Genomic DNA, 24,497 nt, shown 5'->3' on the forward strand with positions numbered 1-24,497 from the left:
GGCCATTACTCTTTCAGAACGATTACAAAAGAAGAAATGGACTATTGCTTTAACTTTATTCCAACTTTTGAGTAATTGTGCATGTATGCTTCTGCTTGTGCACTTGTTATTTCCAGCCAAGGACAGATTAATGCACAGTATGACCTGTGCCCAGAGATCCTAGTCAAATATAGGGCCCCCAGTAATAGAAACCATAATGTAGACACGCTGCATACAGCTGCAGGATCACTTTGATTTATTGTGATATGATTTGCTTTATTATAATGCAGCGTGAGAGCATCCTGGGTCATCTACTTCATGCGTTTTGTTACACGTTTGTGCTTTAATGGATTGTAATGGGATGGAGGTGACTGTGCAGAATTTCAGAGAGACCCCTAACTTTGTAATACACATGGGACCCAAAATTCTTAATCTAGGTCTCCTTCCAGTGCACTGAAATCTGCCCTATATTGTAGATGAGCCAAATTCAGAGCGCCAGTGTTATTAAACAGTGCGGACCTGCTCCCAGTGGAAGACTTTGCAACTTATGAAAAGTCTTTCCATCGCAGAATATGTTTCTTTAAATTGCCTAATTAATGCATTGAGATATAATGATCATTGCAAACTGTTTCCATTAAGGTGCTTTAAACAATAGAAAACTGCCAGATCTTCTGGGAAATAAAAAAACATATTAGATTCTGCATGTAATTAAGAGCTGCTCAGAAATTTTGTGACCAGTTATGTAAAACCATAGGTTTCTGAATTGTAGCTTTGATTAAAGGCGAGCTTAAGGTCTTAGAAGTGGTTGCTGCGCCTGATGTCTTATCATCTGTTTCGTATTAGTATTTGAATTCAGTCTTTCCAGTTGCCAGATCTGTGGTACTGCAGGCGCCTGATTCCTTAATGATTTTAAGTCTTTTTTTTTAAAGGAATGGTAGGCGCATTTGGCAGCTGCAGCATTAGAGATCTGCACTTTTTGTCCTTTTTATATGAGCTAGTTTTATTCCCTCAACAGTAAATCTGCTACTTCCAAAGTAATAGATGCTCAGCTGGAGGGCTAAAAAACCTACAGTGCCAAAATGCAAAGCTCCGCCTGAGGTTTACATTGGTAAAAGCATCTTCATAAATTGCATAGACCTACAAAATTATATGTTTCCAAGGGTAGAAAACGTGTTCCTAAATCATTAAATATTGTGGGGAATATTCAAGTCTGATAGCCCATGACTGAGTATAAATTAAATTGCAAATTCCATGCATGGGCAATAATTATAAGTACCAAGGAATACTAATATACAGTGTCACAAAGTGGTGGGACGCAGGCTCCTGTGTTCCTGACCTTGCATAGCCCCACGTAGCAAAGAAAAATAAGAAGCTGGATTTTCCCCAGATAACTCTCACGACCTCCTAATGACGCACTGGAGCAGTGCTGGCTAAGACTTGGCGGCCAATTGTTTGCCTGACCTTTCATTTCCAGTCAGTGAATAGCCCGAAGAGGCCAAGACACACTGGGAGATGGAGGAGACTTCCAAGCAAGTTTAAAAATACAAATATTTGTAATTGTTACTAATAAAACGTTACTTTGTGGCTTTACAATCCTCCTTGTTGTAAATGAGGGAGTTGTGCGCTAATAGCTTTGTTATGATGCAGCAGATGATATGTACCAAGCGGATCAAATCCATGAGGGAAACTTGATCACATGGTCACAACGGTTTTGCAATTTATATTTTATTTCAAGATGCGTGCCCTGAATTCAGAAGTAATGAGTCTACCAAGACTTCAGAGAAAACTAAATTAAACATTTGTTAACAGAAGAAGAGATTTCAAGCACATACATAGGTCTACAAATTACTACCATAACACCTTAAAACCCCTAATTATTCTGTCTTCCAGTTACACTCCCGTTAAGGCAACAGTAAAAATAAAATAGATTTAAACAGATCCAGCCAAGTCAACAAAATACCCTGGACAGTAGTGTTCAAAGTGGCTTTTCCCAACTTCGGTTTCTGTGGACAGCAGGCTTTTGCATAAATATTGGAGGCTTTTCGCACTTCTGGTAGATCTTACAATGCCTTCCCTGATACAGCCTCATTCTTCTTTATACATGTTTCTCCCTTTTAATGTAAATCCTGTTGTTTCCATATGTCTTTGGAACATTACCTTTCTCATAATATAAATCTTTTCGTGATGCTAATATTATCAGTAACCTTTGAGAAAAATAAACACACTGCTTGGCCTAGCTTCTCTGGCTAGGTGTAACGTCCTCTTTGAAATTCAAACAACCCTGATTTGTCTAAAAATGCAAATTCTCCTCACCTCACATTCTAAGACTTTAGTCATGTTTACGTATTTAGCATTTCAAACTTAGCTTCTTTTGATGAGTCAAAGCCTCCAGACCAGCTGCCTCCAATTCAATTAAATCCCATACGCACGCACACATATACACTATCCAAACCCCACTATTAGCTACTTTTATAATAAATCACAATATTAAGAGAATTATTATATTTTTGTGACAGCTTGGTACACAGTTGCTCATCAATTCTAAGTGTTCCATGACTTGGTTCAGAAAACTTTATGCTACTGACTATTTTGCTGGATTGAATTGGATTTAATTGATGGATTAAATTTACGAATTGTTTGATCAACTTAGCCCCACTTCCAAAGTTAAGTTTAATCCAATTAAGTTAAATCCAATTTAATTTAAGATGCAAAGGAATGCTGCCTGTGTGTTCCAAAACCTAACTTTTTACAAGTGGTTTTCAATCTGGGGAACACTAATTCTGGGACATCGCGGAGGAACATTCAGCAATATTTAAAATTGATTTTAATTTAAAGCAAAACATAATATTGCACATGTGTTTTGTTTTTTAACAATGCTTTTGTTAGGGAGAAAGGTTAATTTGATAGGCAGGCTGCAGAAATGTGAATTATTTTGAAATTTACGGTAAAAGTTTTAAATAGGCTCAAAATTGTATCTCATTAATCTCTTTCAAAAAGTTTTACAAGTTTGTCCCATGGGAAATGAGACAGAATATGCTGATTTTAAAAAAATAAGCTACTTTTGAGAAACAAGAGAATGAGAAAACAGAGTAACTTGGAGCTTTTTACTGTTATCAACTTAAATGACAGAAAATGCATTTTAAAGGCACAGATTTTCACACATGCAAAGAATCTTCATTGGACAAGCTGTTGAGTCCATGTATATTGAAGGTGATTTTATTTTACTGTCATTTAGAAGAAGGTTCCTTTTCCAAAATGACTTTAATCTACAGCAGTTCAAATTAAAGATTACTCTAACTTCTCACTGCTTTAGTACTACATGGAGTAATTTTTAACTAGTCCACTGCGGCTCTTGGATAACACAGATTTCCTCCTTATCACGAATTGCTGAATCTGACCTCTGGTTCCCCTTTTATTTCTAGTACCACCCACAGCCAATGCCTGATTTCCTGAAACCTGCCCCTTTACCTGATCAGCAAGGTATACGTTCAGTAAGTACCACACTGTCCACAAGTACAGCTGCCTCAACGAAACCTGCTCCAACCCTAATCAAGGTAAGTCTCTGTGGCACGCTCAAACACTTATACTTGCTCTCCTTGAATAATATCAGCTTCATTTGTGTTGGGAATGTTAAGCCATACTGACTGCTTGCTGTGCTGTGCAGGGATTACAGACCTCCATTTGCATCAAGTACATCACCTTGTGTAGCTCTTTGTCAATGTCCCTGTGAAGCTCTTTGAGGTATTTTGTTGCAACAAGGGTGCTGTATAAATGCAATTTGTTGTATGGGATGTGCCATATGCCATCTAATGTTCTGGAGCTGTGTTTATTTATTCCTTTCTGCCTGGTGAATTACTTTTGATCACAAGAAAAGGGAGCAATGGTACAGTAGACAGCATAACAAAGATGTTTTATAAGTTCCAGTTGCAGTTTTATGCTGACACATAGAAAAGTTGATATAATACCATTTCTTGGAAGCAGTCTCTTAAATTGGTAGATTAGAGATTAAGTCAGCACTGTTAGCATTATACTGCACTTTGAGGATTAGTAATGGCATGACAACAACCCCACAACATAGTACAACAAAGATGCAAGAGAAAACTCCTGACACAAGGAATGATCTCATTCCTACAGTGTGATTCCAGGGGCACAGGATTAAACCAATATGACAGAATTGTGCAGACTTCACTTCCTGCTCAATTGTGGTACAGTTTTGGTACATGTTTTCAACAATTGACAGCTAGCAAATGTGGTTGCACTCTTTCAAAATATAAACCTTTAACCATTTTCAGATATCCAGTTGTATATTAAAATAATTGGTAAGCTTAAAACAAAAATCTCAATGCATTTTTCCAAGCGCAGGAGTCCTACTTCTCAGTGTGTGGACTAATGCCTTACACATGTATGCTCAGCTTGAAAAGTGGACCATCATTTTTAGTTAATGGCTTTCCTACAATCACACTATGGGAGTGAAATTTCTCTTACCATCTTTTTCATTAAAATTATTGATAACAGTACAAAAGGCGATTTCTCATTTTGTAAATACAGCAAGTATTTCACTGAAGTCATCAATGGGAGGAATTTCACCCTGTATATTCTAATGCTAAGTGCTAAGTAAACTCCAAGTAAATTCAGTTATGAAGATAGATTGGAGAACTAGGGACTGTTTTCCTTGGAGAAAAGATGGCCGAGAGGAGATTTGATATAAGTATTCAAAATCATGAGGGGTCTGGGGAGATTAGATGGAGAGAAACTGTCCCCACTCGTGACATGGTTGAGAATGAGAAGGCACAGATTTAAAATAATTGGTAAAAGTGATACAAGAAAAAGCTTTTTCACACAGTGAGTGGTTAAATCATGATAGGGAAATCATGTTTAACAAATCTGTTGGAGTTTTTTTGAGCATGTAACTAGCAGAATAGATAAGGGGGTGCCAGTGGATGTGATATATTTAGGGCCCGACCCAATCTCCGGTGGGTGGGGGGCCGGACCCCGCTGGAGAAGCGGGCCACACCGCCATTTTACGTGGGCTGGCCAATTAAGGCCTGTCCAGCGTGACGTCCGGCAGGAAGCACTATGCACTTCCTGTGCGGGCAAGGGAGAGGGATTCCCCAGGAGCAAGACTGCACTCTTTCGCGCATGCGCATAAAAGAGCGCACATCTCCCTGAGGCAAAGTGCTGCCTCAGGGAGATCACTGACACTTTTAAAAATGTTAAAAATAGAAAAAAAAATTCCCTAACATGTCCCCCTCATGTGACAATGTCACATGAGATGGGACATGTTCATAATTTACATACTAACACCATTAAAATGTTTAAAACCCTGCATGAAACCTCATCCCGCCGCTGGATGAGGTTTCATGTTTTATCTATTAGCTGCCGGGGCTCCTGGCCTGCCTGCCAACATTAAGGTTGGACAGGCAGGTCCTTTAATTGTTTAAATGACCCTGTCAATGGCCTCATTTGGCCATTGACAGGTCGGCGGGCCCGCAGCTGATTTTGCTGCACCCCCGCCTTCCTGAAAATTTAAATGGACCGGGATGGCATCAGGGGTTCCACCCCGCGTCATTTTACGCATCGGTGAATGGGCCCCGCCCCCTGCTCACCGACGGCAAAATTCTGCCCTTAGATTTTCAGCAAACTTTTGATGAAGTCCCACATGAGGTTAGTAAGCAAAATGAGAGCACGTGGGATTGGGGGTAATATACTGGCATGGATTGTGAACTGGTTAACAGACAGAAAAGAGAGAGTAGGAATAAATGGGTCATTTTCAGGTTGGCAGGCTGTGACTAGTGGTGTACCGCAAGGACCAGTACATGGGCCCCAGATATTCACAATCTATATCAATGATATGGAAGTGGGGATTAAATGTAATATTTCCAAATTTGAAGATGATATGAAACTAGGTGGAAGTGTGAGTTGTGAGGAGGATGCAATGGCGCTCCAAGGGGATTTGGGGAGGCTAAGCAAATGGGCAAAAATTTGGAAGATGGAATACAATGTGGAGATAAAAGCAAAAAACTGCGAATGCTGGAAATCCGAAACAGAAACAGAAATACCTGAGAAAGCTCAGCAGGTCTGGCAGCATCTGCGGAGCGTAACACAGTTAACTTTTCGAGTCCGTATGACTCTTCAACAGAACTAGGGAAAAATAGAAAAGAGGTGAAGAATAAGCTGGTTTAAGGGAGAGTGGGACAAGTAGAGCTGGATAGAGGGCCAGTGATAGGTGGAGATTGTCCAAAGATGTCATAGACGAAAGGACAAAGAGGTGTTGAAGGTGGGAGGAATGTGATAATAGGTGACATTAAGGGTAGAAAGCAGGATGAGCAAGGGACAGATAGCCCTAGTGGGGGGTAGGGATCGAAATAGGCTAAAAGGTAGAGATAAAACAATGGATGGAAATACATTTAAAAATAATGGAAATAGGTGGGAAAAGAAAAATCTATATAAATTTTTGGACAAAAAAGGGGGGATCGGAAAAGGGGTGGGGATGGAGGAAAGAGTTCATGATCTAAAATTGTTGAACTCAATATTAAGTCCGGAGGGCTGTAAAGTGCCTAGTCGGAAGATGAGGTGCTGTTCCTCCAGTTTGCGTTGAGCTTCACTGGGACAATGCAGCAGACCAAGGACGTACATGTGGGCATGAGAGCAGGGTGGAGTGTTGAAATGACAAGTGACAGGGAGGTCTGGGTCATGCTTGTGGACAGACCGAAGGTGTTCCGCAAAGTGGTCACCCAGTCTGCGTTTGGTCTCTCCAATGTAGAGGAAACCGCATTGGGAGCAGCAAATGCAATAGACAAAATGTGGAGAAATATGAGGTTATACACTTTGGTAGAAAAAAAAGAGTATTTCTTAAACGGTGAGAGACTGGGAAATGTTAAACTTCAAAGGGATTTGGGTGTCCTTGTTGATGAGTCATTGAAAGCTAACATGCAGGTTCAGCAAGCAATTAAGGCGGCAAATGGTATGTTGGCCTTCTGCAAGAGGATTTGAGTACAGGAGTAAAGATGTCAGACTGCATTTATATAGAGCCTGGGTGAGACCGCACCTGGAAATTGTGTGAAGATTCAGTTTTCTTACCGAAGGAGAGATATACCTGGAGCAAAGGTTCACTGCATTAGTTGCCAGGATGGAGGGATTGTCCTTTGAGGAAAGATTAAATAAACTGGGCTTTTATTCTTTGGAGTTTGAAAGAATAAGAAGTGATTTCATTCACATGTACAAAATTCTTACAGGACCCGATAGGGTAGATGCAGGAAAGATGTTACTCTTGGCTGGGGGCATCTAGGACCAGGGGACACAGTCTCAGAATAAGGCGCAGGCCATTTGGGCCTGAGATGAGGAGGATCTTCTTTACTTAGAGGGTATTTGGAATTCTCTGCCATAGAGGACTGTGGACACTCAGTCATTGAGTATGTTCAAGACTGAGATCAATAGATTTCTACATATTAAAAACATCAAGGGATACAGGGATAGTGCAGGAAAATGTTGTTGAAGTAGATGATCAACCGTAATTTCATTGAATGGCTTATTCCTGCCCCTATTTATTGTGTTCTTAAGGCCTGGAATGCACTGCCTGAGGGTGTGGTGAAAGCAGATACAGCAGGGGCATTCAAGAGGAAATTAGACTCTTATCTGAAAAGGAAAAATGTGCAGAGTTACGGGGAGAAGGCAGGGAAATGACACTAAATGAATTGCTCATTCGAAGAGCTTGTTCTGACACAATGGGCTGAATGGCCCACATCCTGCGTTTTAATACTGGTACTGCCGATTTGAACATGGTGCTTTCATTTATTTTACTTCGGCAACTAAAGTAACAAAACCAAAATGCACTGGCCTGCAAAGTACGGCAAGCTAAACAAGACATACAGTACATAACATGCACTTTGACAATTCTGTGATCTGGAGAACAGTTATTGTGAGAAATATATATTATAGTTAAGATCAAGATTTGTTTGTGAATGCTTAGACACTAATCTGGAATTGAAGTCTTTTACATCAATTTTACACCAGCAAAGCCAACCCAAAAGTGCAAATGATAAGAATCGGAGCAAGAAAAATAAGGATCTGAAACCCAGAGTAAAGCAGCTGAAATATCACCAGTACGTTCCACCAGACAAGAAGCATGAGAAAATTGAACTTCCCATGGATACAAACTACTCCCGGCTCCTGCAACAGCAGCAGCTTTTCCTCCAGCTGCAGATCCTGAGTCAACAACAGCAACACTACAATTATCCGGCCATTCTCCCTGCACCACCAAAGTATGTAGCACAACCCTTATTCCCTTTCAAATCTCTGAAAGTGTTGTATAATTTTTGGCCTTGCGTTGTTTCTCCAATGTCTAACTCATGCGTGTTCAAAGGTTTTTCCTGTTCACCTTGGAGTTTACGTTTGGCTCCCAATGTTTTGCTCCCATTGTGCTAAAGAAAATCCTGCCTTTCTTCCTGAAGTTGAACCTGCAGAAATCAAATTTTGTTATAAGATGAAAGCAACTTTTTTTTTCATTGCAACTGAACATTGTTATATTATAATCTAGTGCTTGAGTGCGCACAGCTTCCTAAAGGTTGTGCGGCTCTGACTTTCCCAGTAGTGCAAGCACTCCTTGGTACTTGGCAGCCCGAAGTTTGTCTTCCCATTTTTGTTTTGCCATTTTCACCCTTTCATGATAGTACTGATTCTTACTGGGCTATAGTTATAGCGACTGGGACAAACTGTTGTTGGTGTATAGTTACAAGGACTGCAACAGATTCTCCAGTACATTGCCCAAGTGACTACTTTTAATATATACACATGTTTAGAGAGCGAGGAGCAACAGACTGCAATTGTGAAAAGTGTAACAGCCAAACCCAACCTCCGTTCTTGCTCCATTTCCCACATGTGAACTCTTTCCAGCAGGTGGATGGAAATTCTGAAGTGGGATTCCCAATTGACATTCTCTTCCAAGCCCAGGGAGGCTGAGGCCAAATTTGTTACTCACAATAAGAGGTTGTGGTGGACGAATTGGTTTTAGTGCAGAAGACACAGCAAGACTCAGAAACAGCTTTGGGATGTTTTCTGAGTTAACAAGTATTAATTAACATCAGTTATTGTACCTTTATTCCCAGATCATCTGATGATAACCAGACAACCAACAGCATAACCACATCCACTACTCTGGCTGACTGCACACCAACATTGTCATCATCGTCATATGTCACACGGCACAACAATGCACCATGCAGGAAGTTGGGAACTCTTCCCCCTAATCTGGATGACATGAAGGTAGATATATTTTTATTTAAAAAATGCAAAAGATAGGTTTGCCTACTTTTAAAAGTACAGCGAGAAGTACAATTGTGTATTTTGTTTTTTCCAGTGTCTGTATATATAGTGAGCTTCTAATTAGTTTAAACTGCGTTAAGGACTGCCAATTCATTTAGATAAACAAGAATTTGGATTTCTTCCATACTAGAAGTTTATTCCAATCCCAGGACTGCCACAAGAACTGGTTTGGTTTAGTACAACAGCCCCATCGGTTCTCCATCAAGCCACTGCAGAAAGCACTACATAGACATAAGGGGTTAGAAATAGATGGTGGGGTCTGTGTCAATTTTTGGCAGCAACCCTCAGATGTGGGGATCAGGCAATGAGTAGGCCGATCACCGGGTAATCAGAGCCCTAGGTACGTCACAGGATTCCGATTTGCTTATTAAAAAGGGCTGATTGCCTGAATCATTCAGATGCTGTGGGAACCTAGACAGCCCCCTTTCAAAATGGCACCATCTGCATCATCAGGGTAAGTGGGCTAATAGAGCTCATTTTGAATTTAGACAGTTGGCATCTAAAACGAAGAAACCAGTGGTCTGCCGTGAGAGATTAAAGTTCTCAGATGTCATTTATGTGTACTCAGATAATTGCTGTATTCACATGATAGTTATTTTATACTGTTTTGATAGAGGACCACACTTCCTCTATCCTCTTTGTCTAAAGATTAACGGCTGCAATGTAAATGAAGCTGCATAAAATCTGTCTCTGAGTGGTCTTGTCAGCTGTGCTTTTAACTTCAACATCTGTTTCCCATTGTGTGCATGTTAGATTAGAAACTGTTACTTTCATTCCTACATGATTAATCTGTGATTTTTGGGAAGCAGACTACTTAACAACTGCAATGGCATATATACTATAATGGTGCAGTGCTGCCACCTCCTGTATGCTTTCAGTCAATAAGTATCTGTTTAATTTACTTGTTAGTTTTCTCTTATTCAAATGTTAATATTTTCACTGTATCCCTTTTAGTTTTATTACAGAGTTTATAGGTAAATCCCACTAAAATTATATATTTAAGCTGTGTTGGCAATGAATACTCAAGTTTAAAATAATTAGGTATCATTTTAGTAATGTTGTAATGACACTGGCTGTTCACAAGCTAATTACAGATTAGAAAAGTTATTTGGCCCATCTTAAATTATCCATTCAAAAAGACCATAAAACCCACCCGTTGCAGCATCTAACTTTTCCATGGTTCTTGCCACCTATACCACTAGCCATCAAACTGTTAATTAGAGAACCTTTGACACTGGGCCCTTGGTAGGGTCGGGGCAGTGGTTTTTTGTAGGCATATCCGAATGTTTTGTGGCCTGATGGTTTTAAATTTGATTTGTACAAACTGAATAAGTTATGAAAACAGAAAATGTTGGGAAAACTCAGCAGGTCTGGCAGCATCTGTGGAGAGAGAAACAGAGTTAACATTTCAAGTCCGTATGACTCTTCTTCAGAGCCGAAGAGAGGTAGAAATGTAGTAAAACTTGTAGCTTGTAGTAAAAAAAACCATCTTCCTCTCATCCCCCTGTCAGCATTCCGTAGGGACCCTCCCCTCCGTGACACTCTGGTCCACTTGCTTCACTTGCATCTCCTTCGATTTGGTCTAATGTATTCACTGCCCCCAATGTGGTCTCCTCTACACTGGGGAGACTAAACGCAGGCTGGATGACTGCTTTGGATGACACCTTCGCTCAGTCCACAAGCATGACCCCGACCTTCCTGTTGCTTGCCATTTCAATTCACCATCTTGTTCTCCTACCCACATGTCCATCCTTGGTTGGCTGCAGTGTTCCAGTGAAGCCCAACACAAGCTGGAGAAGCAGCACCTCCTTCCAATTAGGCATTTTACAGCCTTCTGGACTTAACATTGAGTTCAACAATGTCAGACCGTGAACACTCTCCTTCATCAAATCTAGTCTCCCCCCACCCACCAGCCCATTCCACAGGGCCATCTGTCACTTGTTCTTAAGTTTTGCTTTCACAGAGGCCTGACCCTTGTTCTAGAGTTCTAGAGTCATAGAGTTATACAACACAGAAATAGCCCCTTTGGCCCATCATGTTCATGCTGGCCATCAAACATCTATCCATTCTAATCCCATTTTCCAGCACTTGGCCCGTAGCCCTGTATGCTATTGCATTTCAAGTGCTCATCTAAATACTTCTTAAATGTTGTGAAGGTTCCTGCCTCTACCACCCTCTCAGGCAGTGTGTTCCAGATTCCAACCACCCTCTGGGTGAAAGATTATTTCCTCAAATCCCCTCTAAACCTCCTGCCCCTTACCTTAAATCTGTGCCCCCTGGTTATTGACACCTCCGCTAAGGGGAAAAGTTTCTTCCTATCTGTGCCCCTCATAATTTTGTATACCTCTAGCAGGTCCTCCCTCAGCCTTCTCTGCTCTAAGGAAAACAACCTTAGCCTATGCAGTCTCTACAATTAACACATTCTGCTATCTTTCCTTCATGACACTATCAGAACCTTCTTTAGTCTTTAACACTACCATTAACACTCCCTTTGTCTTGTGTCCTTGACACCTTTGTCAATATCTCCTCAGCTCTCACCTATCTCTGACCTTCTATTTTGTTGCAACTGCCCCTTTTCAACAGTATAAAATCCATCACATTTCTGCTTCTCTTCAGCTGTGAAGCAGAGTCGTATGGACTAGAAATGTTAACTCTGTTTCTCTCTCCACTGATGCTGCCAGACCCGCTGAAATTTTCCAGCGTTTTCTGTTCTTATTTCAGATTCCAACATTCACTGTCTTTTGCTGAATAAGTTATACATTTATTTCAGGCATAGTCCTGACAAACTGCTGCTTTCATTTAAAAGCAGTCAGCTGCTTTATCTGTTAAAACTGAAGGCATTTATTTCAGTAATAAACTTACCTTATCCATATAACATTTTCAAAACCCCAATGAATGTGTATCTAAAACTAGAGTAATAAACTGCTTTATTTCTGGATGCTATCACCATTTTCCCACAGAAATTATTGTAGTTTCTTTTAACAGACGTGTTGTCGCTAGGTTGGAAAATGGCATCTAGACTAAACTCAAGTTAGACACTAAACACTAAGTAATTGAGAAATTATGTCTCTCACTTTTTTTTCTTTATCTTTTTCATGGGATGTGAGCATCGCTGGCAAGGCCAGCATTTGTTGCCCATCCCTAAGTGAGCACTGAGTGGCTTGGTCAGCCATTTCAAAGGGCAGTTAAAAGTCAACCACATTGCCGTGGGTCTGGAGTCACATGTAGGCTAGGCCAGGTAAGGATGGCATAATTAGGGCCTTAGTGAACCAGATGGATTTTTACAATAATCTTAGGATAGGTGCCATGGTCACCATTATTGAGAATGACTTTATATTCCCGATTTATTAATTGAATTCAAATTCCACCAGCTGCCAAGATGGGGTGTGAATCCCTATCCTCAGAGCATTAGCCTGGGCCTCTGGATTACTAGTCCAGTGAAATTACCATTATGCCACCCTCTTCCCCCTTGCGTTGCATTAGAAAACCCATTGATCTCTGTCTGTGAAGAGGGAGATATAAAATGGAGAGAGAGAGGTGCCTTTAGGATAACAGGGCACTGCACAAGCAGTCAGACTTCAAAAGGCAGGTTCAAAAAACAGGAGAGGGCAGGGAATGGAGAGTCTGCCCTGGGCTGTAGGATAGTATATAGCAGAGTTATTCTGTTTAATTAAAATGACCCACTAAAGTGAAGAGGCAGAGTGGAGCATTAATTTTATGTTGTGTGAAATGTTGCCAATTGAACAAGGTAAATCAGATTATAACTGTTGCTCTGTATGTTCACCTAATTGTGTATTAAAGCAGCATAACAATTCCTATAGCTCAGTCCACTATCAGAGAAATTGAAGAAGTATACATGTGGAACAATGGACTTCCTTTAAAGAGGAGAGAGCTCAGGTACAGTTGAGGTACATTCCCACAAGGGGGAAAGGTAGAGCTCCCTTGATAACGAAAGAGGGCGTAAGATGAAGCAAAAAATGGATGCATGTGACAGATGTTAGGTTGATAAAATAAGTGAGAACCAGGCTTGTTATAAAAAGATCAGGGAGAAGGTGGAAAAGAAATAAGAGAAGCAAAGAGAGAAGAAACTGGCAGCTAACATGACAGGAAATCCAGAAATCTTCTATAGACATATAAACAGTAAAAGGATGGTAATGGGAGGAGTGTAGATGTTTAGGGATGGGACCAGAAAGAGGATTTGTGCATGGAGGCAGAGGACATGCCTGAGGCACTATATGTGTATTTTGCATCTTTCTTTACTAAGGAAGAAGATGCTGCCCAAGTCATAGTGAAGGAGGAAGTCTTGAGACACTGAATATTGATTAAAAAGGAGGTACTGAGTAGGTATTTGAAATTGGTAAGTCACCAGGACCAGATGAGTTGCATCCTAGAACACTGAGGGAGGTAAGGGTGCAAATTGAGGCAAGAAGCAAGGAGCAGTGGTGAACGGTTATTTTTCAGACCGGAGGAAGGTACATGTGGGAAGTGGGGTCCCCCAGGGGTCGATGTGACCATTGCTTTTCTTGATCTATATTAAGAACCTAGACTTGGGTGTGCAAGGCACAAATTCAAAATTTGCAGATGGCACAGATGGAAGTATTGTGAACTGTGAGCAGGGTAGCGATAGATTTCAAGAGGGTATAGGACAGGCTGATGGAATAGGTGGACACATGGCAGATGAAATTTAATGCAGAGAAGTATAAAGTGATACACTTTGCCAGGAAGAACGAGGAGAGTCAATATGAACTAAAGGATACAATTCTAAAGGGAGTTTAGAAGCAGAGAGACTGGGAGTATGTGTGCACAAATTGTTGAGGTTGGCAGGACAGGTTGAGAAAGCAGTTAATAAAGCATATGGGATCCTGACTTTATAAATAGGGACATTGAATACAAAAGCAAGGAAGTTATGGTGAACCTTTAGAAAACATTGGTCTGACCTCAATTGGAGCATTGTGTCCAATTCTGGGCATCACGCATTAGGAAGGATGTGAAGGCATAAGAGTGAATGCAGAAAAGATTCACAAGAATGGTTCCAGGGATGAGGAGCTTCAGTCATGCGGATAGATTGGAGAAGCTGAAGCTGTCCTCCTCAGCAAAGAGAAGGTTGAGAGGAAACTTGATAGTGTTCAAAATCATGAGGTGTGTGGACAGATTGGATATGGGGGAAACTGTTGCCATTGGCAGAAGGATCAGAACCAGAGAGCACCGATTTAAGGGGAATGGGAAAAGGAGCAATTTTTTTTTATTCAAAAACAAAAATAGCTGGAAAAACTCAGCAGGTCTCACAGCATCTGTGCAGAGGAAGACAGAGTTAATGTTTTGAGTCCATATGACTCTTTATCATAACAGTTTTGCTGAACAGTCATACAGACTCGAAATGTTAACTCTGTCTTCCTCTCCACAGATGCTGTCAGACCTGCTGAGTTTTTCCAGCTGTTTTTGTTTTTGTTTCAGATTTCCAGCATCCGCGGTATTTTGCTTTTATCTTAATTTCTGTTTAGATTATTCGGTTCATGGGATGTGAGCGTTGCTGGCTAGGCCACCATTTATTGCCCATCCCTAATTGCCCTTGAGAACTGAGTGGATTGCTAGGCCATTTCAGAGGGCACTTAAGAGTCAACACAGTCACATGTCGGCCTAACCAGATAAGGATGGCAGATTTCCTTCCCTAAAGGACATTAGTGAACCAAATGGGTTTTTACGACAATCAACAATGATCATCACTAGACTTTTAATTCCAATTTTTTTTTATTGAATTCAAATTTCACCATCTGTACCGGATCTCCAAATGAGCATTATGACTTAGTGCCATTCTCCTGCCTTTCCCCTGTATCCTTGTACATTTTTTCATTCAGATAATCACCTAATCTCCTCTTGAATGCCTTAATTGAACTTGCCTCCACCACACTTCCAGGCAGTGCATTCCAGACTCGAACCACTCGCTGAGTGAAAAAGTTTTCCTCATATCCCATTTTCTTCTTTTGCAAATCACTTTAAATATGTGCCCCTCTCGTTCTTGATCCTTTTACGAGTTGGAACAATTTCTCCCTATCTACTCTGTCCAGCTCCCTTAAGATTTTGAACACCTCTATCAAATCTCCTCTTAGCCTTCACCTCTCCAAGGAGAACAGTCCCAGCCTCTCCAGTCTATCTTCATAACTGAAGTTTCTCATCCCTGACCTCTTCTACACTCTCTCCAATGTGTTCACATTTTTCCTATAGTGTGGTGTGTTATGGCACGGTAGATGGTAAATGCTGAACCACTCAATTCCCAGAGGGAAACTTGAAACAGCTGCCAAAACAGTTTTTGCAACTTGTATAGTATGAGATGTGGTTCCAAAATCGGGAAACAATGTCCCCTACTACTTATGATGATTTTATAGTAAAGTAAACATTTATTAAAAGAATAGAGAAAAACAGGTAAAACACAATTACACTTAAACACACAAATGGCTTTACACAGTAAACAGTACTTTAAAACAGTTCCACAAATCTTAACTACCCTCGGAGCTAATCTTTCCCCTTTTCTGTTCAGCAACTATCTTTATAGATTTTAGAATCTATAGAAACCCAGTAATTTTTACCACACAGTTCTTTTTCCTTGGAGTATCCTGTGAAGCTGGCAGCAACTGTTTCTTTCACTCTGGCCTTGTTCACACTGTCTGCTGGGAGTTCTGACCAGCTATCCTGCTGTCTTCTGGGAGATCTAAGCAGCTACCCCCTCACAGGCTTCAGTATTTCCTTAAATGCGTTTCTTCCCTTTGATCTCCCTATTGTTTCAATCAGTCTCTTCAGAAATGCTTTCTTCCCAGAATTGACTAAGTTGTTCTTTACTTTAGCACTTAGACTTGTAAAAACAAACTCACCCTATTTTTACCTCACTTCCTTACACTTTTTTTTTTACATATATCCCCCTTTGAACTAAAACAAGTCAATTCAAAACTATTCCTGTTATTGCTTTATATAAAACTCTGATTGAAGTTCCTCTTGGTTCATTAACATATCAAAACCACTTCTCGCTGTTGACCTTGGACCCTTGCCGTCACTCTAGCTCTTAATCCAATTACAGCCTGACTTCCGGTATGTAAGGAAATATGCCAGGGTTATTACCAGAAGGGAAATATTATAATTTCTTGTTTTCTTGACAGGTGCCCAGAACTGTACACATACTCCAATTGAGGCCTAACTAGTACCTTATATAAGCTCAGCATAACCGCCCTGCTGCTGTATTCTATGTCCTACTAATAAAGCCCAGGATACTGTATGCTTTATTAACTGCCCTCTGCACACTTTGATTTGAACCTGGGTCCCCAGGGAATTACCCTGGGTATCTCGAGCACTAGTCCAATGACAATACCACTACGCCACCGCCTCCCCATAATGGTGATAATTATCTGAAGAGAAAAGTCTTGCAGAGCTACATGGAAAAGGCGGGGAAGTGGGACTAGCTGAGTTGCTCTTGCAGTGAGCTGGCACAGACATGGTGGGCCAAATGGCCTCCTTCTGTTCTGGAACCATTCTATGATTCTATAAGATGTGAGTATCCAGTTCAGTTCAAAAGGAAATGCTTTTGTTCCATCTCTGGGTTATCCTATTGTACAAAGTAAATGTAGAGAAAAGTGAGTCAGCCCTTATAAAAATAAGAAACTCTGGCTGCTTAGTGGAGTGATTTATGACATACAACTCTAGAAATATTAAAGGCCCATCTGGATAGAAAAGCTTAGATAGGCCAATCCCTTCCTCAGCTTGCGAACATGTCAAAGCACCTGTTTACTGCACGTCACTCTCTCAATGATTCATCAGCTCACTTGCCTTTTGTGCGACTGATTTGTGGGGTTTTTTTTTCATCTGTCAGGAATGTTTTCTGATCACACACCAATTTTAGTTAGAAATATGTGCAATAGTATTCCTGCGCCAAGCTGTTGTTAAAATGGATGTACATTCTGTGAATGCACCACTTCAATGAGTGGCAGATGATGTTCAGGCATGTTTGTGAATATATATGCAACATATACGAAATAAAGCAGAAAATGCTGGAAATACTCAGCAGGCCTGGCAGCATCTGTGGATCACGCAGACCGGAAAGATTAACCGTTTCTCTTTCCGCTGATGCTGCCAGACCCGCTGAGTGTTTCCAGCATTTTGTTTTTATTTCAGAGTTCCAGCATCTGCAGTACTTCGCTTTTGCGTTGTTGGAAATAAAATGCAATCCCGCCCAATGAGCGAGTTTAAAAAAAAAGTGGGAAATTTGAATAGATAAGATTTGAAATAACTTGCATGTTTTTCAATTAATTGATGGTATCCCATGCTTTTCATATTGTGTATACAATACATACTGATCAATTTTCTAAATATGTCCACTAGGTTTTGCAGTTGATTTAACTTGTTTGTCAATTTGGGGTGGGGGGGAAAGTATCTTATGTTTTGGACAAGTTAGAAAAGTACTCCTGCAGCAACTGAAGGATCATTAGGCACAACTTTCTACTTGAGCTGGCCAGATGGACAGCAAAACTCTCCTGGTCTTGCACATTCATTCATATGTTTATGAATTAACCTGGCAGTCTGCGGACTCACTTAAAAAATGATTAAAACTCCTCTGAAAACTGATACTGTATTATTTTTATCTTGAAAGTGTTTTATCCTGATAACTTGTTTAACCAATAGTTCCTCTGTTTTATATCGCGTAGGTGGCAGAACTGAAGTTAGAGTTGAAGTTGCGAGGGCTCCCAGTGTCTGGTACTAAAATGGACCTTATAGAGAGGCTGAAATCATACCAGGACTTAAGCAACACTGCTGTTGGTGCAGCAGTAGTGACAGCCTCCAACTCTGCTATTGCAAGGAATCAGACCACTGCAGCTTTTCCTATTGCTGCTATTAGTAATGCCACAAACACCACAGAGGCAACCATTACCACAGCGTCAAATAATCTACAATTCTATGAAAACGCAGCCTCGCCGTCTCCTACCTCTCCAGCTCCCTCAGAACAGTCTAATGTGAGCACCGACGACAGCAACCTTACAGATATGTTTACTGAGCTGGTGACAATGGTGTCTCCTTCACAGCTCACAATTCATGCTTCACCTGTGAATACAACTGTTAATGAAGACAGCATAGGGGTGAGCCGGGCAACAAATAATGCTACTCCTCAGGGTGCCAGTTTGCCGAGTGTGGAAATTGATGCTGCTGAAAAGGACCGAAAGCTTCAGGAGAAGGAGAGGCAAATTGTCGACCTCAAGAGAAAACTTGAGCAAGAACAGAAATTGGTGGAGGAACTAAAGATTCAGTTGGAGATTGAAAAACGATGCCAGCAGCAACAATCTGTGACTGCGAATCAGAAGCACTTGAACAACCCTGTCAAAGAGGAGAACACGCTCTCCAACTGTCCTATTTCAAGACAGCCCACACCAGCTCCCAACCAACCCTTGGGTCCACCAACCATTACAAACATTGGGACATGCAGCCAGAATGCAATGCAGCGAAATGCTTTGCTTGTGAAACAGGAAGCCCCACTGGCAACAGCTAAGCAACAGAATGCAGTGTCTCAGTTTTATGTAAGCCCACCAAGACAAACACCAACTACAGCTATAGCCCAGGCTCAGCCTCACGCTTTGCTGACCACTCAGACAGGAACTCAGCTGTTGCTCCCGTTGGCCATCCAAGCGCACGATACAAATCTCTGCAGCGACTCGAAGAACCTGCACGCAGGAAATGTTCAATTGCAGGTATAGAGTTACTGGATTTGGTTTTATTCTGTGTGTGTTTGCTGCTTAGTGTGCTAAATCAGTGGGCAATTTGTAGGACAATGAGTGATGACCAACTTGCACTAAAAGGAACTGCATTAAATAATGTAAAATTGAGTCATTCGTTTTCAGTGTTCATACAGCCATATAGAAAATTATTTTATATATTTGAGTCCTGGATTAAACCCCTAATTATAGGATAACTATAATTCCAGACACACTGGTACTCAATTTGTTCACAAAGACCAAACTCCCAATCTGTAAGAAACAGTTTGGTCAGAATTCCTGCATATAACACACACTGCCTGTATACTCTCAGATAAGCCTCTTCATTAGTATGGAGGAAAGTACCAATTCTAAAATATGCTGATACTTCAGTAACAATGTTCCATTTTCCACAGCGGTGATTCAGAGGTGACAGGCTAGACTTACCGTTCCCCTGCCGGTGGGTTTGGAGCCAGGGAGGTCTTGTATAGAACAGGCGACGTGCCTGCTACATTCCTGCCCGCCCCTATCCCCACAATTATTTCAGCAGCGGGGTGCTGTCAGAGGACCCTTGGACCAATTGAGGCCCTTAAGTGACCAATTAATGCTTCCACTGGGATTTACCTGGAGGTGGGAGAGATCCACGCCAAGCAGCCAGCCCGGTAGGTTTTCCCTGTGCAGATTGTTGGTGGGAAAGTGGGTCCCTCCTTAATGGGCCCCCTAGCCCATCAGAGGGAGGCCCGCTCCCCCTCGAGGTTTTACTATCTCCACCCCCCCCCCCCCCCCCCCCCCCCAAACCCCCCCAACTTGACTTTCCACCCACCCATGGCCTCTCAAACTCCAACCCACCCTACCCCCTCCACCCCCTCGCCGGAGTCTGCCAGCTTGACACCCGGAGAGTCTCTGAACATAAATGATCCCATGCTGCACGCCCAAAGTGCTGGAGAGCTGCTGGCCTCTGATTGGCGGAACGTCCTGACCCAGAAGGTTGGATGTTGTGCCTCCAGCCTATTAATGCCAAATTTTTTATTAATTCATGCACAGGATGTGGGCTTCGCTGGCTGGGCCAGCATTTATTGCCCATCCCTAGTTGCCCTTGAGAAGGTGGTGGTGAGCTGCCTCCTTAAACTGCTGCAGCCCATGTGGTGTAGGTACACCCACATTGCTGTTAGGAAGAGAGTTCCAGGATTTTGACCCAGCGACAGTGAAGGAATGGCGATATATTTCCAAGTCAAGATGGTGAGTGACTTGGAGGGGAACTTCCAGGTGGTGGTGTTCCCATCTACCTGCTGCTCTTGTCCTTCTAGATGGTGGTGGTCGTAGGTTTGGAAGGTGCTGTCTAAGGAGCCTTGGTGAATTCCTGCAGTGCATCTTATAGATGGTACATGCTGCTGCTACTGTGCATCGGTGGTGGAGGGAGTGAATGTTTGTGAATGTGGCGCCAATCAAGCGAGCTGCTTTGTCCTGGATGGTAGCCAGCTTCTTGAGTGTTGTGGGAGCTGTACTCATCCAGGCAAGTGGGGAGTATTCCATCACACTCCTGACTTGTGCTTTGTAGATGGTGGACAGGCTTTGGGGAGTCAGGAGGTGAGTTACTCGTCGCACGATTCCTAGCTTCTGACCTGCTCTTATATCCACAGTATTTATATGGCTAGTCAAATTCAGTTTCTGGTCAATGGTAACCCCCCAGGATGTTGATAGTGGGGGATTCAGTGATGATAATACCATTGAACATGAAGGGGCAATGGTTGGATTCTCTCTTGTTGGAGATGGTCATTGCCTGACACTTGTGTAGTGTGAAAGTTACTTGCCACTTGTCAGCCCAAGGCTGGATATTGTTCCGGTCTCACTGCATTTGGACATGGACTGGTTTTGGGGCAGCTAGTGTTTGCCTTGGAGGGCTCACCCATCCTCCACCCCTCCAACACTTTAGCCCCGGGGAAGCAGGAAATTCAGCAACTTGTATAATTCAACCCCATGACAACTACATTGCTCTTGTCATAGCTTTGTTACGATATGGGTGAAAATACAATTATACTATATATGATGTACTTTGCACTGATCTTTTATTTTCTAAAATTTATTTTGTAGTCTCATTCACAAGCCACGGTGCAGAAACCAATAGCAGTCCCGACCTCTACTGCAGTGCAGCCTTCAGGCCCTCAGAAACAACCACAACCACAAGATTCTGTGCCACAACGTAGTTTGACCCAGAACCCACAGATTATTGAGGTTTGTAATATGGTTCTGAGTACTAAAATCAAGCCACCTCTGATATTAGGCAGCACTGGCTTGTAATGAGCCAGCAAGACCACAGGTGGCGACAAGCTCAGTTTGAATTTTCTGTTGTAGATCTTTACTTTCCCAGATGAAGTGCTGCTATAATTAGTTAAACTTTCAACAACCTATCAGGGCTGCTCCATGCTTTTAATATTCAGATTTTAATTTGTATGTCTCCACCCTTCACAGTGAACTACCCAACTGTTTGCAGTTGAACCTTAAACTACCCAATAGGAAGAATCCTTAGCGTTAATTCCAGATTGTGATCTGTATGTGAGAATATCCTTACAGCGCTTTAATTTATAAAAATGATGGATAGCAGTAGACCAGCTGGCCCACTGGTTATACCCCTTACAGTTGTGGTGCCTTTAGCATCATGATGGTAGAGAAACTAAACAAATACTTGGTGTCTGTCTTTACGAGGAAAATACTAAAAAGCTCCCAGAAATAGTGGAGAATCAAGGGATTAGTGTAAGTGAGGAGCTGCAAAATATTAATATTAGTTTAAAAAAAAGTACTAGATAAATTAATGGGACTTAAATCCCATGGACCTAATGAGCTACATCCTAGACTGTTGAAAGAGATGGCTGCAGAGATATTGGGTGCATCGGTGGTCATCTTTCAAAATCCTGTAGACTCTGGAATGGTTCCTGAAGATTGGAAGGCAGCAAATGTAACCCCACTATTTAAGAAAGGAGGGGGAGTGAAAACAGGGAATTACAGACCTATTAGCCTGACATCAGTGGTAGGGAAAATGCTAAAATCAATAATAAAGGATGTGATAACAGGGCACTTAAAAAATAATGGTAGGATTGGGCAGAGTCAACAAGGCAAATCATCTTTAACAAATTTGTTGTAGTTTTTTGAGGATGTAGCTAGCAGAATAGATATGGGGAACAGGTGAATGTGGTATATTTAGATTTTCAGAAAGCTTTTGATAAGGTCCCACACAGATTAGTAAACAAAATTAGAGCATATGGGACGAGGGGTACTATACTGGCGTGGATTGAGAGCTGGTTAATGGACAGTAAACAGTGTAGGAATAAATGGGTCATTTTCAGGTTGGCAGACTTTGACTGCAGGCATACCACAAGGATCAGTGCTTGGGACCCAGATATTCGTAATCTATATCACTGATTTGATTTTTTAATATTCTTTCATGGGATGTGGGCAAGGCCAGTATTTGTTGCCCATCCCTAATTGCCCTTGAACTGACCTTGCTACATCATTTCAGAGGGCGGTTAAGAGTCAACCACGTTATTGTGGATCTAGAATCACTTGTAAGCCAGACTAGGTAAGGATGGCAGATTTCTTTCCTTAAAGGACATTAGTGATCCAGATGGTTTTTTTTGCGACAATTAATGATAGTTTCATGATCACTATCACAGAGACTAGCTTTATATTTCAGATTTATTGACTGAATTCAAGTTCCACCATCTGACATGGTGGGTCAGACCCTTGACTCCAGAGCATTAGGCTGGGTCTCTTGATCACTAGTCCAATGACATTAGTACTACGCCACTGTCTCCCCAATTGGATAGGGGATTAAATTTAATATTTACAAGTTTGCAGATGACACAAAACTAAGTGCAAGTGTGAGTTCTTAGGAGGATGCAAAGTCACTTCAAGGGGGCTTGGAGAGGCTAGGCGAGTGGGCAAAAATTTGGCAGATGGAATACAAAGTGGAGAAATGTGAGGTTATCCACTTTGGTAGGAAAAACAGAAATACAGAATACTTTCTAAATGGTGAGTGCTGGGAAGGGTTAAACTTCAAAGGGACCTGGGCGTCCTTATTCATGAGTCACTGAAAGCTAACATGGAGGTACAACAAGCAATTAAAAAGGCAAATGGTATGTTGGCCTTTTTTACAAGAGAATTTGGATAAAGATGCCATACTGCAATTATTTAGAGCCTTGGTGAGACCACGCCTGGAGCATTGTATGCAGATCTCCTTACTTGCCACAGAGGGAGTGCAACGAAGGTTCACTGAATTAATCCCTGGGATGGAGGGATTGTCCTACGAGGAAAGATTAAGTAGACTGGACCTTTATTCTCTGGAGTTTAGAAGAATGCGAGGTGATCTCATTCAAACATACAAAGTGCTTAGAGGGCTCGACAGGGTACATGTAGGAAAGATGTTTCTCTTGGCTGGGTGTCTAGAACCGGGGGATACAGTCTCAGGATAAGTGACAAGCCACTTAGGACTGAGGTGAGGTGGAATTCCTTGAGTGGTGAATCTTTGGAATCCTCTGCCACAAAGGACTATGAAGGCTCAGTCATTGAGTATGTTCAAGACTGAGATTGATAGATTTCTATGTATTAAAAACATCAAGGGATACCGGTGTAGAGCAGGAAAATGGTGTCGAAGCAGAAGATCAGCCATGATCTCATTGAATGGCGGAGCAGACACAAAGGGCTGAATACTCCTGCTCCTATTTATCATATTCTTATGATTTCCAACACTCTGCGCCCCGGTACAGAGTTTAATCACCCCCTGGGAGAGGTTATAAAAACCGACGGTCAATTTAGGGAGAAAGAAAATCCAACATAGTGAGGTGAGGTTAATCATGATTGATATTACCAAGTATCATACCTACCTTTTCTACACTTTGACTTCTACCCCAAACGTGTCTCTTTTGAAGATCACATTGAATCCACGCTCTATACAAGCAGGCAATTTGTTCCATCGGTCACATAACCTCTGAGTAAACAGCAACCTCTTCACATTTACCCTTCTATAAACCATACTCCGAACCTACCAACTTGAAATAATCTATCCATATCTCATCCCATCATTATTTTAAATTGTTCAATCAAATCATCCTCAAGGTCTATGCTTTTCTTAAGTAGATAGACCCAGGTTTTAAACCCTATTAGGAGAACTACAGTATTCGAAACTAGCCATTCACTTGAACATCCTGAATACCATCCACCTTGTGAAGTGATCAAAACTGAACACTGCTCTAACTGAGATCTAACCAATGTCATATACATGAACATTAAGATGCCTTTTGTTTTACATTAAATCATTCCATTAGTGCCACCTAATTCTCTTACTTTCGCCATCACTTCATAGCACTGCATATAAGTTATACACTATGCCACCAAGATATTTTTTCTTTCTTCACGGCCTTAAGTTCAGTACACTTTAGGCACGAAAGTCCTGCCCACAGGCTTAATAGCACATGTATC

General features: G+C 41.6%; 1 protein-coding gene across 2 annotated transcripts in view; it reads left to right on the plus strand.

Annotated features, from left to right (window-relative positions):
* mrtfba (myocardin related transcription factor Ba) overlaps positions 1–24,497 on the plus strand; it is a 283,562-nt gene that overhangs the window by 245,118 nt on the left and 13,947 nt on the right. For both annotated transcript variants that reach the window (XM_041206102.1, XM_041206103.1), the window contains 5 exons: positions 3,402–3,533; positions 7,993–8,240; positions 9,084–9,240; positions 17,988–19,022; positions 21,117–21,257. In XM_041206102.1, coding sequence (XP_041062036.1) covers positions 3,402–3,533; positions 7,993–8,240; positions 9,084–9,240; positions 17,988–19,022; positions 21,117–21,257 — 1,713 coding nt within the window. The remainder of the gene's footprint in view (positions 1–3,401; positions 3,534–7,992; positions 8,241–9,083; positions 9,241–17,987; positions 19,023–21,116; positions 21,258–24,497) is intronic.

This window comes from Carcharodon carcharias, chromosome 15 (assembly GCF_017639515.1).
Source record: "Carcharodon carcharias isolate sCarCar2 chromosome 15, sCarCar2.pri, whole genome shotgun sequence".
In the NCBI taxonomy this organism is placed as follows: domain Eukaryota; kingdom Metazoa; phylum Chordata; class Chondrichthyes; order Lamniformes; family Lamnidae; genus Carcharodon; species Carcharodon carcharias.